This window comes from Aulostomus chinensis, chromosome 9, assembly GCF_037954235.1.
Source record: "Aulostomus chinensis isolate RoL2024-O1b breed Wild chromosome 9, RoL_Achi_v1.0, whole genome shotgun sequence".
Taxonomy (NCBI): domain Eukaryota; kingdom Metazoa; phylum Chordata; class Actinopteri; order Syngnathiformes; family Aulostomidae; genus Aulostomus; species Aulostomus chinensis.
The window spans coordinates 3,107,534-3,126,720 of NC_141328.1; the positions used below are offsets into that span (position 1 = coordinate 3,107,534).

Genomic DNA, 19,187 nt, shown 5'->3' on the forward strand with positions numbered 1-19,187 from the left:
GTGTTTGGTTGTCCCGCTCTGTCGCACGGGATCTTGGATCTGTGCTGCCTCCTGGACCTCCTCTGCCTCCATATTGTTTTCCTGATTGGTCAGTTGCTCTGTCTCCATGACAGTCTTCCTCTCCTCCTCATGTCCTTCCTCCTCAACCGGCAGGTGGCTCTCCTGGACCTCCTCTGCCTCCGTTTTATCTTCCAGGTCCATCAGTTTCTCTGTCTCCATGACATTGTCCTCCTCATGTCCTTCTTCTTTGGCAGGCAGCTGGGCCTCCTGGACCTCCTCTTCCTCCGTTTTGTCTTCCTGTTCCGTCAGTTGCTCTGTGTCCATGACAATGTCCTCTTCCTTCTTATGCCCTTCCTCCTCCACTGGCAGGTCGGCCTCCTGGACCACCTCTGCCTCCATATTGTCTTCCTGAACTTTAACGAAAATCTCCTCCTCCTCATATACTTCCTCCTTTTCAGGCAGGAGGGCTTCCTGGGCCTCCTTTTCCTCCATATTGTCTTCCTGTTTGGTCAGATGCTGTGTCTCCATGACAATCTCCTCCTCCTCCTTATGCCCTTCCTCCTTTCCTGGCAGCTTGGCCTCCTGGACCTCCTCTGCCTCCATATTATCTTCCTGAACTTTAACGAAAATCTCCTCCTCCTCCTCCTCCTCATATCCTTCCTCCTTTTCAGGCAGGAGGGCTTCCTGGACCTCCTCTGCCTCCGTTTTATCTTCCACGTCCATCAGTTTCTCTGTCTCCATGACATTGTCCTCCTCATGTCCTTCTTCTTTGGCAGGCAGCTGGGCCTCCTGGACCTCCTCTTCCTCCATTTTGTCTTCCTGTTCCGTCAGTTGCTCTGTGTCGATGACAATGTCCTCCTCCTTCTTTTGCCCTTCCTCCTCCACTGGCAGGTCGGCCTCCTGGACCACCTCTGCCTCCATATTTTCTTCCTGAACTTTAACAAAAATCTCCTCCTCCTCCTCCTCCTCATATCCTTCCTCCTTTTCAGGCAGGAGGGCTTCCTGGACCTCCTCTGCCTCCATATTGTCTTCCTGTTTGGTCAGATGCTGTGTCTCCATGACAATCTCCTTCTCTTCCTTATGCCCTTCCTCCTTTCCTTGCAGCTTGGCCTCCTGGACCTCCTGTGCCTCCATATTATCTTCCTGATATGTCAGGTTTTCTGTCTCCATGACAATCTCCTCCTCCTCATGTCCTTCCTCCTTTGGTGGCAGCTGGGCCTCCTGGACTTCCTCTGCCACTTTATTGTCCTCCTCTTTTTCCTGTTGCTGCGTCTCCAGGTCCTCCTGGGCCTCCAGGACCATTTCTTCTCTGTCCTGGTCTTTGTCCTGCTCCTCATTCTTCCACCGGGCCTCAAGGACCTTTAGGAACGTCTTTGTGTCTTCTAGCTCAGCCTTCCACACAATGTTCCTGGCCTGCCACTCGGCATCCACTTCCTTGTTCTCCTTCTTCACCTTGGCCATCAAGTCGTCACATTCCTGTTTCCACACTTCGTAGTTGTGGACCACCCTCACTGGCTCCTTTGGCTCAGCCTCCATCTTTGCCCTCCACTTGGCCTCCCGGAGCTTTGCTGCCTTCTTCCTCCTTGGAGCCATCTTTCTCTGCGATCAGGAACGTTGTTGAAACACAAGGCTGGAAGTGATCTTCTTGGTTGTACTGCTGATCAGGCAAGGACAGGATTGCGATGTATGAAATGACCAATTGTATGTTGGCATATATACACCGTCTCTTTAGTGTGTCATCATGATGATTCAGAATCTCACTATGACTTCAATGAAGGAGAGTACAAAGACTACAAAGAAAAGAAGATCTGATCAAAGTGAGATCATAAAAGTTCAAAGACAGAATTCCGCAATCAGAATCGGACCTCTAAGATCAAAGTCTTTTGTACCATCACAGAACCTGTGGCTCCACACCTCCAAGTCTGGAAATTCTGAAAGTTTCTCAATAGAGAAACAGCTGAAGTAGCAGTTTAGCATCCAACTGTAGCGTGTTCAGCTCCACACGGACCCGTTCATGACACAAAGACCCAAAGAACTGAGACCAACAAAGTTGACCTCAAGCAAACAATGAATTACAGAGGGTTGTATCTTGAGATGTGGCGAGGAAAGTTTCACCCAAGTTTGAGCTGTGCTGCAAACTTCACAAAGTAGCTTGCTGATGTTATTGAGTTGTTGTTTTTTTTTTGGTGTTGCTTCATAGTCTGGGCTGTTCTGTCTCCTGAGCTGATCTGGGCTTGGACTGAGACACCAGGCTTGTTTCCTCTGTGTTGGGCAGCTCCACCTGCCAACTCTTGTTTGTTTGGTGTGGAATCTGTAGATGTCAAAGCAGCAGATGTGTCCTTCCCCTTACCTGTCAGCCTCTGTTACGTTGTTTTATGAGGATATGGGAACATCCAACTGTGCACAGTAGGACCACAAGTCAAGATGGCAATGCCAGTGTCAAGTATGACACAACTACACAATCCAACCACTCACACCCTCACTCACAGGCACGATGAAACCCAGTTTGGGGCCGAGGGCTTTACAGTTGGCTGCATTATTATATTTCTATTATTCTGACACAAATACAGCCATTTAACTTCCTTTGATTCTGATGCTGAGGTCGTGGATTGAGTGTTTGTGGAGACACATGAAAACGTCATTCTGAACACAAGGACGGCAAAACAGGCCAGAGGCATGAGATGTTTTCAATAACAAACAAAAAAGAATGAAAAATAAAACACCACACATCACATGCAAGTAAGAGTGAAGAGTAAAACAATTTATTGTAAAAATGAGTTTAATTTTCAGATTTTATGGTGACAGACAAAAGAGACATAAGAAGCACTCCACTAAAGGTCCATGCTTCACTTTCTTCTGTCGATGTCCCTCCTTTGTGCGTTTGTTTTTCCTGGTTTTTGGCACCGTCACCTGAAGCTCCTCCCTCTCGAGCCCCACCACCTCTTTGGTCTCGTCCTTAGCCAGCTCTTTTTCCAGGACCATCACTTCAAGGACCCTTTCCTCTTTGTCCTGGTCTTCGCCCTCATCCCATTGCTGAGCATCAGAGAGGCTCACTTCCCGCCGAGCCTCCTTCAGGACCTGCTCTGACTCAAGACGCTCTGCTTTCTTTTGCTGGGAAAAAAGCAATGAAATCCACCTTCTCACACGTCCAGGCTTCACCTTCTTCTTCTGAGGTCCCTCCTCCACGTGTTTGGTTGTCCCGCTCTGTCGCACGGGATCTTGGATCTGTGCTGCCTCCTGGACCTCCTCTGCCTCCATATTGTTTTCCTGATTGGTCAGTTGCTCTGTCTCCATGACAGTCTTCCTCTCCTCCTCATGTCCTTCCTCCTCAACCGGCAGGTGGCTCTCCTGGACCTCCTCTGCCTCCGTTTTATCTTCCAGGTCCATCAGTTTCTCTGTCTCCATGACATTGTCCTCCTCATGTCCTTCTTCTTTGGCAGGCAGCTGGGCCTCCTGGACCTCCTCTTCCTCCGTTTTGTCTTCCTGTTCCGTCAGTTGCTCTGTGTCCATGACAATGTCCTCTTCCTTCTTATGCCCTTCCTCCTCCACTGGCAGGTCGGCCTCCTGGACCACCTCTGCCTCCATATTGTCTTCCTGAACTTTAACGAAAATCTCCTCCTCCTCCTCCTCATATACTTCCTCCTTTTCAGGCAGGAGGGCTTCCAGGACCTCCTCTGCCTCCATATTGTCTTCCTGTTTGGTCAGATGCTGTGTCTCCATGACAATCTCCTCCTCCTCCTTTTGCCCTTCCTCCTTTCCTGGCAGCTTGGCCTCCTGGACCTCCTCTGCCTCCATATTATCTTCCTGAACTTTAACGAAAATCTCCTCCTCCTCCTCCTCCTCATATCCTTCCTCCTTTTCAGGCAGGAGGGCTTCCTGGACCTCCTCTGCCTCCGTTTTATCTTCCACGTCCATCAGTTTCTCTGTCTCCATGACATTGTCCTCCTCATGTCCTTCTTCTTTGGCAGGCAGCTGGGCCTCCTGGACCTCCTCTTCCTCCATTATGTCTTCCTTTTCCGTCAGTTGCTCTGTGTCGATGACAATGTCCTCCTCCTTCTTTTGCCCTTCCTCCTCCACTGGCAGGTCGGCCTCCTGGACCACCTCTGCCTCCATATTTTCTTCCTGAACTTTAACAAAAATCTCCTCCTCCTCCTCCTCCTCATATCCTTCCTCCTTTTCAGGCAGGAGGGCTTCCTGGACCTCCTCTGCCTCCATATTGTCTTCCTGTTTGGTCAGATGCTGTGTCTCCATGACAATCTCCTTCTCTTCCTTATGCCCTTCCTCCTTTCCTTGCAGCTTGGCCTCCTGGACCTCCTGTGCCTCCATATTATCTTCCTGATATGTCAGGTTTTCTGTCTCCATGACAATCTCCTCCTCCTCATGTCCTTCCTCCTTGGGTGGCAGCTGGGCCTCCTGGACTTCCTCTGCCACTTTATTGTCCTCCTCTTTTTCCTGTTGCTGCGTCTCCAGGTCCTCCTGGGCCTCCAGGACCATTTCTTCTCTGTCCTGGTCTTTGTCCTGCTCCTCATTCTTCCACCGGGCCTCAAGGACCTTTAGGAACGTCTTTGTGTCTTCTAGCTCAGCCTTCCACACAATGTTCCTGGCCTGCCACTCGGCATCCACTTCCTTGTTCTCCTTCTTCACCTTGGCCATCAAGTCGTCACATTCCTGTTTCCACACTTCGTAGTTGTGGACCACCCTCACTGGCTCCTTTGGCTCAGCCTCCATCTTTGCCCTCCACTTGGCCTCCCGGAGCTTTGCTGCCTTCTTCCTCCTTGGAGCCATCTTTCTCTGCGATCAGGAACGTTGTTGAAACACAAGGCTGGAAGTGATCTTCTTGGTTGTACTGCTGATCAGGCAAGGACAGGATTGCGATGTATGAAATGACCAATTGTATGTTGGCATATATACACCGTCTCTTTAGTGTGTCATCATGATGATTCAGAATCTCACTATGACTTCAATGAAGGAGAGTACAAAGACTACAAAGAAAAGAAGATCTGATCAAAGTGAGATCATAAAAGTTCAAAGACAGAATTCCGCAATCAGAATCGGACCTCTAAGATCAAAGTCTTTTGTACCATCACAGAACCTGTGGCTCCACACCTCCAAGTCTGGAAATTCTGAAAGTTTCTCAATAGAGAAACAGCTGAAGTAGCAGTTTAGCATCCAACTGTAGCGTGTTCAGCTCCACACGGACCCGTTCATGACACAAAGACCCAAAGAACTGAGACCAACAAAGTTGACCTCAAGCAAACAATGAATTACAGAGGGTTGTATCTTGAGATGTGGCGAGGAAAGTTTCACCCAAGTTTGAGCTGTGCTGCAAACTTCACAAAGTAGCTTGCTTCTATTTTTTAATTTTTTTTTTGTGTTGCTTCATAGTCGATTTACCAGAATGATATTTTCCTCCATGCTTGATCAATGTGGTCCTTTTTTTTGTTTCTTCTGCGCTGTTTTTATGATTTTTGTTTTTATCATTTGACTGAGAGACTGAGAAGATAAATAACTGCCACTTGAACGGTAGAACAAAACATCGATGACTTTAAATTAAGAAAAAATGGAGAAACATCACCATGGTCCTCCCTGCAGCTTCAGCAGTTAACACGGCGGTGAAGCCATGGTTTGTTGACACTTTCTAATTTCCCGAACGCTCACTCACTTGGAGACACAGACAGACTTGCAGGTCAGTGGTCTACTGCAGCTCCAACCTGCCAGCTGCACTCTACCAGTCTGTACTCTTTCATATTCAAAAGCTGTTTGGTTGTCAGGCTCTCCACCCCCCGCCCTCAATGATGTTTCTCATTATTCTGGTGTAACAGCCTTCCTGGGAGACATTCGACAGCTCCTGAGAGTTATCCTGTCCCCGATCAGTAATATAATGCACTATGACATCATCCTGTCACATCCAGCCAGTGTTTGCATTAAGAGCAAATAGCTTGTTAATTACAGGTCAGGACAGATGATGCAGTTGTGCCAAACATCATTTTTATCAGACATCACTCTAAAGCCATCCTCAGAAGTGGGGATATCTCATCCTCTTGAAAGCCTGTGGCCTCCCCTCCTCTCTCTCCTTCTGTCTCCTCCTTGCTTCCTCAAGGAAACAAGGATGGGAAAATATGCAAATTAGAAGAAGCGTCAGAGCCCTGCTGTGATAAATGTTGGTGCACTGAAGTGATGTCATCAGCATCTGCTGCTGCTGCTGCTGCTGCTGCTGCTGCTGCTGCTGCTGCTGCTTTCGCGATTTCTCCCTAGAATTCACAATTCTCTCCACTTTTCCACGCGACAAACTGCCTGGAGACCCTCAGTGACATAATGGTGACTAATGTGAACCGATCGACAAATAAAAACACTTGGTACTGAACCTGTAAGAGTGTCCCAACTTGGGGTCCAGCCCGACCCATGAAGCTTCAGCCCATTCTTATCAGTTAAACTGTGGATTCATAGCCACAGCAGCAAAGGGGGCGTTTCATTTCATGTTAGGTTTAGAGATTTTTTTTCTCGTACATCTGCTGACTTTTGCTTTTCCTCATCCCCTCCACCTTCCTTTTTTTTGGCCTCTCTGTATGCATTGTACAACCACCCTCTCTCTCTCTCTCTCTCTCTCTCTCTCTCTCTCTCTCTCTCTCTCTCTCTCTCTCTCTCTCTCTCACACACACACACACACCAAAGATATCAAGGAATGTGTCAACTCTGTCTGAACAAGAAAGGATGTAAAGTTGAAAGTATTCTCTCACAATATCCAAGCGCACAACTCCTGGCTTCAGTGCATGCACACACACACACACACAGACACACACACACAGACACACACACACACACACACACAGCTGTATGTCGGCCACAATCAGCTGGCAGTGTATCAGTATAATAAATTATTTATGATGCATCAGTTGTTTATGTTCGACCTCAGGGAGCAGTAAAAGATTCACCTCCTCCCTGGTCGACCTACTTTTCAACACATTAAGGTCAAAGGTTATGTTGAAACCTTGACCCTTCAAATTGTCAACATTTTTTTCATTTTTTTTCCTCCCAGGTGTAAGAACAACATTGTTGGTCGTCAGTGTGACCGTTGTGCCCCTGGTTTCTATGGTTACCCCAACTGCAGGCCATGTGACTGCAACGAGGCAGGCACAGAAGAGGACGTGTGCGACTCCTTCACGGGACAGTGTCTCTGCAAGGTGAGGCTTGATGGCGCCGGAGGAGCACCTTCCTGCTGAAGAGTCTCTCTGTCCCGTCCCCAACAGTCTAATGTGCTGAGGAAATGACATCATTCTAGGATAATAGAGCCTTTAACAGGAAAGAGACAAGAACGTGACTGAGTGTCATTGCCCAGCCCCAGTTTCACCTGTCGCCCTTGTTATTCACTCATAATACATTTAATGGAACGATAAACTTTATTTGCATCGCGCATTCTTCAAAACTTTACATGGTGATCAGTGGAATTAAAACAAAGACCAGTCAGATTCTGTCTGTTTCACTGATGCTGCAGCAGAGGACGGTGGCGCTGCAGGTGTTCACATGGTCATTAATCTCCTGCTGGATGCGGGACGTCATCTCGTGCCTGTTAACAGTGCTGTGCAGTCAAAGCATCACACCTGCTCACTGGGGTCCAGGGGGCGAACGTCCGTCGGGTGTGAGCTGTCATTGGGTCTTCCTGACCGAGTTTGTTTAGCTGCTGTGTGTCGCTCACCCTCACCTGTAGGAGAACGTCCAGGGTTCTCGCTGTGACCAGTGCAGAGTTGGTACTTTCCATTTGGATCCGACCAACCCAAAGGGCTGCACAAGCTGCTTCTGCTTCGGAGCCACGGATCGCTGCCGCAGCTCAGACAAGCGACGCACAGAGGTTTGCTCTTTTCAGCGACTAACAGTTGAAGTCTTCAAAGGCCTTTTATTCTTTTCCAAAAAAAAATCAGTTCAAAGTCATTTTTCTCTTGTTTGTTATTTTGCTGTCCTCCTCTGAAGATCATGAACATGGAGGGCTGGGTGTTGCTGGGAGCAGACAAACAGGAAGTACCAGTGACACTGTATCCTGGTCAGGACCTTGTAGAGGCTGACCTCAGCGACGTGCCTGATGTCTACCAGGACCTCCACTGGCACGCATCCAAGACCTACCTGGGAGACAAGGTGAGACACACAAACAGTGGAGGACGTGGATGCTTTCATTTATCACATGTATGCTGGACGGTACGATCATGGAGCAGAAATCAAAAATAAAAATGATTTACCGTCAGAATCATCATTTTATTTTTTGTTCGTGCGATGCACAATCGTTTCATGGACGAGATCAGCCATCACCAACCGGCATGCTCGTATTCAACTGACATCCTTTTGCATGAGCATGGAGGCTATGGCAGCTTTTGTAGCCTAGAGCAGCAAACTGACTGGAGCTGATCCCTCTGACCTGAAATGGTTGGCAGTCTTTGTCTTCATTTGCTGCAGCACATAAAAGGGAGGTGGGTAATTCCAGCTCTGCATCGTGAGACTGATGATTGACAGACTTTAAGTCCAGAGACTTAATAATTCCACCAGATTTTAGCATCATGAGTTGTTGAAATAATGTGTGAGGCATGTTGAAAGTTGCTAAACCCCTAAGTAACCCTTAGCTTAAACTCCCCTAAAACAACTGAACATGGAATTAGGTTTTATTTCTGTCTGTATTTCCTCAGGGAAAGTTCCTGGAGGTGGGTCTGAGCATGTGTAGCGTCAGGCAGCAAATCTGACCTCTCAGACACCCCCGTTCAGTTTCAATCAACGCTTAAGATGAGTGAAAGTTACTGCCCACAGTTGGACATATTCAGATTCATGTTCTCAACACGCTAAACACGTCCAATCCACTGGAGTTTAGATTATTAAGGAGGGGGAACAACCAACAGAAGTGTCTGGGAGGTAGACGAGACGCCCAGCCTCATCGTGCTGCTGGCGTGGTGCACGGGGCCTCTTTGGGCTCAGCTTAGCCAGACACAAGAACTGGAAGCAGATGGAAAGAGGCTCCCTGCTCCACCTGTAAATCCTCAAATGTACTGATTAAACAAACAAGATGTAACATGTTAGTCCGCTTCAGAAATGCTGGGAGGAAGCTTTCCATGCTAGGCTAAAAGCGACGGGCTCCAGGAGGCAGTTGGCTGGATCCAGCCTGATCCAGTGCCCTGTCTGAAACCAGCTTCAAAAACTGAGTTTCTTCCAGCGTTAAATGTTGCGTGGAGCCCGGTACAAACGGGGGGATCGTAGCAGTCACGTGGGTTTATTGAAGCCACGCTGAGACGGTTCGACCAGCAGTCTGATGCGTCCAGACTGGCGCCTACGGAGTGGAGGGGCTGGAGTTGACATGCAGCATTGTCATTAAATGTCATCAGCTTGAACCCGGTTGGGTCGTCATAACGATGATGAACAACAATCACATGAAGCAAGAAAAGAGCGCTTGGAATCAACGGATAGAAAAAAGGGTAGACATGGACGTGGTGACGAGGAGGGAATCAAGGATGAAGTAATCGAGCTGATCAATGAGAACTTTAATGCAGCGTTTCTGTTAGCAGCAGCCACACTGACATCATCACGCTAAATCTCTGACACCGTCAGGTATTTGTTGTCTTTTGCTCAGAAGTCCGGCGTGGTGTCAGACGTCTTTGACCTACAAGCAAACGTATCGCCCACCTCGTCTTCGTTCATCTGAGAAAGACATGAGACAGACAAATCTGATAAATGTGCTGTACAGCTAGAACTCAAATGTAAAGCTGAACGGAGGCTGGTAGTTGGCACACACACTCTCACACACACTCTCGCTCGCTCTCACACACACTCTCACACGCTCTCGCACACACTCACACTCTCGCACGCTCTCACACACACTCACACGCTCTCGCACACACTCACACTCTCGCACGCTCTCACACACACTCTCACACGCTCTCACACACACTCACACACACACTCTCACACGCTCTCGCACACACTCGCACGCTCTCACACACACTCTCACACGCTCTCTCACACACTCTCACACACACTCTCACACATACTCTCACACGCTCTGGCACACACTCTCGCACGCTCTCACACGCGTGTTCTGCGACGTGACGGTTGGATACAGATCAGTGTCTCATCTAGACACAACCTTCATGAGGGATCCACCAGCATCACTTTAAATCCTACATGGAGGCCTGCTGGGCTCCAGAAACCAACTTAGAACAGCAGCTTTGCTAAAACCTGCTGGCCCACCACACAAGTAAAGGCATCTTATCTTTTACAGACTAAACACCGGCTCTGGGGTTTGTTCGAATGTAATCCCCTGTTTTGGTTTGTTTGCAGTAGCTCGAGATTAAAGATCTGTGTCTGCTTGTCTTGTCCTCTTCTCCTTTTTGTCTCATTGTTCTTCAGTCCTGCTGTTCTTCATGACGCCTAAAGCTCTCCTCTTCGTCTCTCTCCTCAGGTCTCGTCCTACGGAGGTTATCTGAGATACCGTCTGCACACTCAGACCATGAGAGGCGATGTGTTGTCTCTTCCTGCCGAAGCCTCCAGGCCTGACATCATCCTCAAGGTATAAAACACACACTGTAACCTGGTTTCCTGTCCAAACAAACGCACACACAAAGAAATCGAATCCTTTTGCAAGCTAGAATGTTTTTATGGTGTGTTCCGTGTCGTTCTTCTGCTGCAGGGTAACCAGATGACCCTGGTGTTCATGGAGAGAGAGTATTCCTCACCTGAAGAGCCTCACCTGGGAATAGTCCACATAGTCGAGGTAATTGGCTGTCACACACACCGTCCTGGTCCGGTGAGGCTGCAGACACCCAGAGATACACGCGCTGAACTAACACTGATAATCAGCTTGCGGCTGGTTTTTGGAGCACAGCGATTACAGGAACTGGTAGTAAGTCAGTCATGAGCTCATGTACTCAAACCTGATGTGACAGTGTTTTCAACCGTTTCTGCTCTTTAAAATTTCGTCACCCAGCTGACAGGATACACATCAGTTAAAGAGAAGTACGAGTGACTTTGCGTGAATGTGGATTTCCTGCATCATCGCTGTTACCTCGAGCTGCACTCGTACCGCCGCCGGTAGCGGTGCTAGGACCGCCACCACTGGCTTCACTGGTACCACTAATGTTAAAGCGATACTTAACCTGCATAATGTATTTTCAAGTACTCGCTCGGAGTTTTCTTGAGCTCACTAAGATGTTTTTTCCCATCCCGCGTTTGTCGCTCCAGCATGCAGGAGGAGCCAGCCACGTATATTTAGCTTGACTAGCATCTGACAGATAAAAATAGGAAGAGGGTGTTTGTTTTATTATATTTCAGTTTTTTCTTGATTGTTGTTTTTTTTTACTAAACTGAAGCATGATTTGACTTTTCACAGGGTTTGATTTCTTTAGGCGGCTTATTTTTTTTTGCTCATTATTTGTTCAAAGGCAAAAAGCTGAAAATCCAGTCGGGTCTTTTGGGGGGAAATGAGAGTAAATCTGCTGGTTTTATTTATTTTTTAAGAAAATACTCAAACCCATCGAGGATTTTCAGGTTTGGAGAGTTAAAGAAGGACAAGGTCTCATGTCATCATGCTAAACTTGACTCCGCCCCCTTTCTCCTTCCTCTCAGGGAAGTTTCCGTCATGCCCAGACCGGAAACTCTGTGTCACGGGAGGAGTTGATGATGGTTCTGGTCAGTCTGGAGTCTCTGCAGATCCGAGCCCTGCACTCCCAGTCGGCCCATTCTGTGTCGCTTCGTGGTGCTGTGCTGGAGGGCGCCGAGTCCATGCCTGCCGGTCGCCATGCCAACAACGTGGAGATCTGTATGTGTCCGGCCAATTACCTGGGAGACTCGTGTCAGGTGAGGCTCTGAAAATATTTGGGTGGTCAAAGGTTGAGGTCGTTGGGATTTTTAGGAATGAATGTCAACTGACAAAGTTATTTTCTTCCTCTGGCTGTAGAAATGTGCTCCCGGCTACTACCGAGACACTATCGGCCTGTTTCTGGGCAAGTGTGTCCCCTGTAACTGTAACGGACACTCTGACCAGTGTCTGGACGGGTCTGGAATCTGCCTGGTGAGGTTTTCTCTTGGTTTTTTTTTCACCCATCCGACTTTCCGTGTCTTCCTCGGACACCTTCACCTCTAACGTTATCGACTGTGTTTCTATTTGTTTGTTTGTGTCCTTCAGAACTGCCAGCACAACACGGCGGGCGACCACTGTGAGAAGTGCCAGGGTGGTTTCCTTGGCAACAACAGTCTGGATGGACAGGCGGTGTCCTGCTCCAGTTGTCCCTGCCCTCTGAGAGTCTTGTCCAACAAGTCAGTCGGTCTCCTGTCTCTTCTCCTTCCATCTTCCCTCTTGACGCCGCCGTTGTTCACCACCCTCCTGGTTCTCGCGATGTTTTAATCACTCTTGGTTTCTGTCGCTCGGCAGTTTCGCTGAAGGTTGCGTGCAGAAAAACGAGAGGATGCAGTGTCTCTGTATGCCGGGTTACGCCGGACCGCATTGTGAGAGGTAAATAACTGTTGTGGTTAGTTTGTTTACCGCTCAAATCCAAGTCTTTGTGGAGTACTGAGCGTACGGCTGGGTCAAGGTGATTACATCACACGATGAGCCTGAACGTTTGGAAACTGAGAGTTTTGTGGAGGCACAGAGAAGTACTGGAGGAGGGGGAAATGCCTTTGTGAGTCCCAGACGTCTATTAGTGGCTACTTGCAAGGCAGAATACGTTTTTGGGTGAAGTGTCACATTAATATTGATGCGTCTGTATGGACAAATAAGACTGTACTGGCCCAGGCTCTGTGGTAGTCAGGGAAGGAACAAAACAGCCTGAGATGAAACATCCTGTGGTCGTTTTTCCTCGTTGCCTTTTTGAAGTTATCGTTATTATAGATTCAAGTTATTAAGTGCTGGAAGTTTGGGCTTATTCTCTGTCTCACTGAAGATTTATGACCTCTTCAACAAACTTCTTTATAAGTTGGATAGAGACCGCACCCTAGTTTTCTGACGCTAACTCTGGCCTCCTCCACAGGTGTGCCCCTGGTCACTATGGCAACCCCATGGTGCTGGGCAGTAGGTGCCAGCCATGCCATTGCCATGGCAACACCGACCCAAACATGCTGTTCACAGACTGTCACCCGCTGACCGGCGAGTGTCTGAGCTGCATGCACAACACGGCAGGGCCTCACTGTGACATCTGTGCTCCCGGTTACTACGGCGATGCCATCATCGCCAAAAACTGCACCCGTGAGTTATTGCAGGAGGTTCATCAGCTATTTTTGCTAATACATGATGAAATAATAGCTGTCTTTAAAAAAAACAAAAAAACAACTGTGTTTGTTGTCACTCAAGGATGCAGCTGTTCTTTGTGTGGCACCGAGTCATGTGACCCACACACGGGTCAGTGTCGCTGTAAACCCGGAGTCACCGGACCTCGCTGTGACCGCTGCGAGGTAACGGCTTCTCTTAACATGTCTGATTTCTTCAAAGTGCAGATATACAAGCAGATGATCGTCGGGGATGGCCAGCAGGGGGCGACGCTGGCGAGGCTGTGACCTCAGAGGTGTGCTGAGGCTTGCAAAAATGAAAGCAAGCAGTTCGGACATCAAAGTGTGAGAATCAGTCGATGTTGAGGGTTTTCTGCTGTTGGCGTGCTCTCACACACTAAAATGCTGCTTCTTGCAGGCGGCAGTTTCTACGTGTTCTTCGTCCTTGATCCAAACAGGAACTCAGACGTCTCTCAGGGGCGCAGCAGGAAAACTTCTTCAAAACTTTTTCCCTGTTTTCGCTTTTTAATCTGCGTCCACTTGGCTCTTTTGTTGGAGTGTTGGGTGTAGTTGGTCCCTGGTTATTGTTGGTCTGTATGTTTGTCCTGTACAGGTCTGTCTTGAGAGTGAGACCCTGTGTTTCAGTGACATTACATGCGTAAATGAAGTTTAGATGGTAACAGATGTCACATTTTCTAATTTGTAAATGTTTCAGCTGCAGCTCACACCTCTACTCGACTCTGTCGTTTTTCAGGATGGCTCGTTCGGCTACGAGTCGTGCTCCGGCTGTCAGCGGTGTGACTGTAACGCTTCTGCGGCTCTCGTCCAGCCTTGTGACCCCAGCAGCGGTCAGTGTGTCTGCCAGCCTGGAGTCAACGGACCCAGCTGCAGACAGTGCGCCCCCGGGTTCTGGGACTACGGCCCCAACGGATGCAAGAGTGAGTGAATCTGGAGGACCCGTATCACAGCTGCACCTCGTTTCTCTGCTGGTTCCTAACAAGCAGACCGACTCCTCATCATAGTTCATCTTTATTTTACATTTTTATAATTTAATTGCTAAAGAAAAATATATCAACTCAGCACCACACATGGATTATTTTACTGTGTAGTTTCATTCTGTGGCACAAAATGTTTTAATGTCAACGTATATTTTTTTAACCCCTTCAGAGTGTGACTGTCGAGGAGGCCACTGTGACCCGCGGACCGGAGAGTGCCGCTGTCCTGATGGGATGACGGGAAAACAGTGTGACTCCTGCTCACAGAAGTTCAGCGTCCCCGTGGAGCAGGACCACCACGGCATGCACTGCCAACGTAAGACCAGCAGCCGCTGAGGGGATGCGAGAGCGCCGAGCCTCCAGCTACGGCACGGCCAGGTCATGAAGGAAGTCACTGAGGTGTTTGTGTTTCAGCGTGCGACAGCTGCGTCATCGTCCTGTTGGAGGACCTGGAGAAGATGGACGACGAGTTCAGCGCGGTCGCTGGTCAGCTGAGGAACCTCAACGCCAGCGCCATCGCCTGGGTTCAGCTGCGCAACCTCAACAAGTCTGTGGAGGACATCGTTGTGAGTCCACACACACACACACACACACTCACTCACTCACTCACTGCTCTGCTGGTGTTGTGATACCTCAATGTTGTCTCGATCCCAGCGAGCCATTGAGAACTACAACAGCACCCTGGATGACAGCAGGAGCCGCGCCAACCTGCTGGATGCCGAGATCATCAACATCAACGCTGACATCGATGAACTGCAGGACAAGGTGTGGTCGACGATGTTGCCCTCATTATCGAGTGATTATTTTTCCCATTTTTCTGTGGTTGATTCAGGTAAATGAATCGGTCCGCTCATGGTGGAGGGCGGTTTTGTCCACCTGGTGACAAAACACTGCACATCCGGGTCCAAAAGACAGAAAAGACGCAAGATGCAGCAGATGGATGCGGTTCTCCAGGGGGTTCTCCACTTATGAGCGCTTTTGTCAGGCGGAGGAGGAGAAGGACAGAGGCTCTGGTTGTCCGATTACCGGGGATTCTTTTTTATAGCATTGAATCGAAGTAAACTATATGTGAGATGAATACAAACATCAAACAAATTTGATGCTTGAAAATCACTTCTTTTACAAAAACAAGCTATTTTTCCGAAAATGTTTTTCGTGAAACCGACCCCTCATTCAAGAGTCGATTTAAATAAAAATGTATAAGAATAAGATGAAATGAAACTAAAAGAAAATCTGATGTCATTATTGAATGGTATATTGTTTCCTCACAATCATATCACAAAATATTCAGGGGATCTTGAAAGAGAGGGAAGCTGTTCGGAAACGTCGGCAGGGAAAGAATCCTGATCGAGCTCCGTCACGTTATCTCAAATTTGTCTTTCTTGTGTTTTGCAGGCAACGGTGATGACCGATCGAGTCGGTGACCTGCGTGATAGTACCATCAACACCCACCGGAGGGCGCAGGACCTGCTGTCCTTCGTCAACAACGTTACTGTGGATATACACGGTAACACAAACGAGAAGAACTCCCCAGAAGCGTCCGAAACAAGACCACATGATACAAACGGCTCATTGAAGTCGGCGGCAGCGAACAAAAACCCGACGAGGGGGTTTATTTTATTGACTTAAAGCAGCAGTTCCAAAATATCAACAGTTTTAGAAGTGGTTTCACAAATATACGATTTGAAAGTGTGCAGCAAATATTTAACGGATTAAAAAAACAACAACAGCTTCTTATTTTATTCTTATATTTTTAGCGCTTTTTCAGTAAAGCAAATGTCATCACAACTGTTCTGCATTTGAATATCTTGACATTTCAAAAGGACAAACCAACAACCGTTATTTATCGGGCTACTTTTAAACACAAAGTTACAAAGCGATCACACAGAATAAAAAAACATTTACAAGTTTGGGCTCTTCTCAGTGCTGCTGTCCCTCCTCGTCAGTGCTGATCACGTGTTTGATGGTGGTTGCAGACATCTTGCTGATGGCGAACCGGTCGTTGCTGAACGACACCGAGGTGGAGCAGGATGGCGAGGAGAGGGAGAGGAAGCTGAGGGAGGTGCAGGCCATGCTGAGGGAGATGAGACACCGAAGCTGCTCGGGACAGAAGAAAGTGGCCGAGAAGGAGAAGACCGAGGCCCAGAAATGTGCGTTTACTCACTCAGAGAAACACCCACACGCTCTTGACGCCCAACACTGGTCTTACCACCTGGTCTCCGTGGAAACAAACCCTAAACCTGCCCAATATCATGATTATCAGTTCTAAGACGACAACACTGACTCGCTGTTGTTATATTGCGACTTTGAGAGCAGAGTTGAGGAGTTCTCTGACAGACAGAGCACAAGCAGGAGGAGATGAAGAACAATCAAGTTGAGACGAAAAGAAAGAAGACCCTGAAATGTCAAAATTAATCAATACAAAAAAAACAAAACAATAATGCACAACAAAGTGCCAATATAATAAGAGTAATAAAAAGAACACAAATGTGAATAAAGACAGAGTTGACCCCAGAAACCAAAATTATACAGTAAAAAAGATTCAGATAAAAACGTTCTGCTTTAAGATGTGAAGGTCGCTGGTTACGTCTTCATCAGATAACCTTTTTGTTGACAGTGTTTGTCTTCCACAGTGGCTGAAATGAAAAGAAATTAAATGGTGTTTTTAATTTTAAGTCTCAGTGTTATCAAAGATGCGTTATTCTATCGGCTCCAGGCCAAAGCAGGCGGCAGCAGGTCGACCTGTCTGACATGTCAGAGTCGGACGTCCTCATTCCCTCGCTCCTCACAGCCAGCAGAACTCCGACCTGAGCCGGGCTGAGGGACAGACTTGTGACTGTTAAGAGGTTAAATATGAGCTCCCTGTGTCTTGTGTCAGTGTTGGATCGCGTCAACAAAGAGTTCACAAGTCGTCACGGGGACAATGACGATCTGGCCAAAACCATCAAGGAGCGTCTGGCCCGCTTCCACTCCGAAATGATGGACCTGCGAGACGCCCTGAACGAGGCGGTGAACAACACGGCCAGAGCCGCCGAGATCAACAACGTGAACGAGAAGACACTGGAGGACAACAAGGTGAGTTTGGAGTTAAGACGGAGCAAAAGATGGTGGCTGACATGATAAAATAAAATGATTTTCATGTTGTGCTCATCAGAGGAGCATGGAAGACTTGTTGTCCAAGCAGCAGGAAGTAGAGGAGCAGTTACACATGGCTGAAGATGGCGTGGCGCAGGTCAACGATTTACTGTCCATGCTGCACGACTCCAAAGAGGTTAGGCCATGCTGATGTTCACCATCAGGGCTCAGGAGAGCTGATGAACTGTGGACGCGGTAAATCGATCGATCCCACTGTCAGATAAGGATCACCTCTCCTCCCCTCCCTCCTAGGAGTACGAGCGGCTGGCGGCCCAACTGGATGGTGCCAGGACACCATTGGCAAAGAAAGTGCAGAACTTTGCTTGGGTGGATTCCAAAATCCCCCTGGTGGAGGAGGCCGAGAGACACGCCCAGATGCTCAACAGTTTGGCCATGAACCTCTCCAAGTAAGAGACTTTCAGGGACACGTTGACATTGTAGGAAATGTAGTCAAAGATCTGTTAGTTTTAGAGCCCGGTAGAGAAGGTATTTGCTGAATTTTGGTCACATGACCAATCATGTCAATCATGGCTCATGATTTGCATTGTGGAGTTCAGAATTCTGTTTTAACAGCATGAAGTCGATGCGTGTGGTCTGTTCTGGTCAGAAAAGAGGGACTTTTAGGAACTATTACCATTTTAAGATTGGGTTTTCTGACATACGTTGCACACGATTGGTTCACATTCTGTCAGAAAGTTGAAACTCCAACAACACGTAATGTTTTCACAGCTTCTGGTTATGATGAACAGTTTAACTTTGGCAATTTTAGAAAGACAGCAGGGCTCTCAAACCCAGGAGCGAGTGAAGTCTCACATCCTGGACATTAATATTTCCACCTGTTTCATGTGACTTCCTTCATATGTCATTGGATTGAAATTTGTTGTCTCCGCACGTCTGCAGTTTGGTTGAAGAAACCAAGAAGGATGGTTTGGTGGATGTGACACAAGCCTACAACAAGATCATCAACAGCATCAAGGAGGCGGAGGACGCCGCCAACATGGCGGACAAAGCTGCCAGCAAAGCACTGGAGGTGCAGCACGCACACAACAATCACAGACACATGAGCACAACCCCACAAGCAGCATTGGAATAATTTGTGTGTGTGTTTGTGTGTGTGTGTGTGTGACATCCAGCACCAGGGCCTTGGGGAGATCGCTGACTCTCTGAAGAACCACAGCGTGGAGCTGAAGGACGAAGTGGAAAAGCTCAATGATGAACTCAACAATGGTTAATAAAGCCTTTTTATTGCTGCTCTTCCTCCTCTTGAACGTGTGTTTTAGCTGCTGTTGAACTTCACTCTGTTACTCCAGAATGCAGAAGGAGCCGTCCTTGTGTATATAGCTTGAAGCTAATGGAAACTGATGGCTAACAGCAGCGGCAAAACTGTCCAAAACCCTCCGGTGTGGTCATGGGGTACCGTGACCCTGAAGCCAAACATGCATGGCTGCCTCCTTCTGCCTTCTGTTGTCACAAACAAGGAATTCAGGGCAGGAAAAAATTCTTCATGAGCTCAAGACTCCTGTTTGCAGTGATGGAAAAAGATCACGGTTCCTTAACTTGAGATAAAGTAGAAATACCCGGATAAATCTGTACTTTGTGTAAAAGTCTCCTTCCAGAATTTTACTGAAGTAAAACTAGAGCAATATTTGATATCGAGTGTACTGAAGTATCAGGAGTAAAAGTACACATTCTAGATGACGTTTGTGTTCAATAACAGAACCAATGACCTCTGGAGGTCGCGTTAAAGGTGTGTGTGTCCCAGTTCTGCTGCTCTTGAAGTTGTCACCTTCACTTTTCTACCAACATCATCATCATCATCATCATCAA

The 19,187-nt window shown here is 47.8% G+C and overlaps 2 protein-coding genes across 8 annotated transcripts in view; one reads left to right on the plus strand and one right to left on the minus strand.

Moving 5' to 3' along the window:
* lama5 (laminin, alpha 5) overlaps positions 1 to 19,187 on the plus strand; it is a 118,011-nt gene that overhangs the window by 87,849 nt on the left and 10,975 nt on the right. For all 7 annotated transcript variants that reach the window (XR_015117825.1, XM_086213102.1, XM_086213103.1 and 4 more), the window contains exons 36-57: positions 7,037 to 7,181; positions 7,706 to 7,846; positions 7,966 to 8,127; positions 10,430 to 10,537; positions 10,658 to 10,741; positions 11,593 to 11,823; positions 11,924 to 12,037; positions 12,152 to 12,282; positions 12,398 to 12,478; positions 12,996 to 13,210; positions 13,316 to 13,416; positions 13,985 to 14,168; positions 14,398 to 14,541; positions 14,640 to 14,791; positions 14,880 to 14,990; positions 15,621 to 15,732; positions 16,202 to 16,375; positions 17,104 to 17,300; positions 17,380 to 17,496; positions 17,613 to 17,767; positions 18,261 to 18,390; positions 18,494 to 18,587. Coding sequence is in view for 6 of the 7 variants with exons in the window: in XM_086213102.1 (XP_086069228.1) it covers positions 7,037 to 7,181; positions 7,706 to 7,846; positions 7,966 to 8,127; positions 10,430 to 10,537; positions 10,658 to 10,741; positions 11,593 to 11,823; positions 11,924 to 12,037; positions 12,152 to 12,282; positions 12,398 to 12,478; positions 12,996 to 13,210; positions 13,316 to 13,416; positions 13,985 to 14,168; positions 14,398 to 14,541; positions 14,640 to 14,791; positions 14,880 to 14,990; positions 15,621 to 15,732; positions 16,202 to 16,375; positions 17,104 to 17,300; positions 17,380 to 17,496; positions 17,613 to 17,767; positions 18,261 to 18,390; positions 18,494 to 18,587 (3,083 nt within the window). In the remaining variant the exon portion in view is untranslated. The remainder of the gene's footprint in view (positions 1 to 7,036; positions 7,182 to 7,705; positions 7,847 to 7,965; positions 8,128 to 10,429; positions 10,538 to 10,657; positions 10,742 to 11,592; positions 11,824 to 11,923; positions 12,038 to 12,151; positions 12,283 to 12,397; positions 12,479 to 12,995; positions 13,211 to 13,315; positions 13,417 to 13,984; positions 14,169 to 14,397; positions 14,542 to 14,639; positions 14,792 to 14,879; positions 14,991 to 15,620; positions 15,733 to 16,201; positions 16,376 to 17,103; positions 17,301 to 17,379; positions 17,497 to 17,612; positions 17,768 to 18,260; positions 18,391 to 18,493; positions 18,588 to 19,187) is intronic.
* LOC147255410 (uncharacterized) lies at positions 2,736 to 4,890 on the minus strand. The gene is made up of 2 exons (XM_086213109.1): positions 3,670 to 4,890; positions 2,736 to 3,459 (listed from the first exon to the last, which is right to left on the minus strand). Exons 1-2 carry the CDS (start codon positions 4,783 to 4,785, stop codon positions 2,794 to 2,796), a joined length of 1,782 nt encoding a protein of 593 aa, XP_086069235.1. The 5' UTR covers positions 4,786 to 4,890; the 3' UTR covers positions 2,736 to 2,793.

Excerpts from the sequence above, each read along its gene's own strand:
- LOC147255410 (XM_086213109.1), bottom strand. The coding sequence starts at position 4,785 with ATGGCTCCAAGGAGGAAGAAGGCAGCAAAGCTCCGGGAGGCCAAGTGG. Across the intron at positions 3,460-3,669 it reads ACAATATGGAGGCAGAGGAG|GTCCAGGAGGCCCAGCTGCC; the intron begins GTCCTGGAAGCC and ends GAGGAAGAGGAG.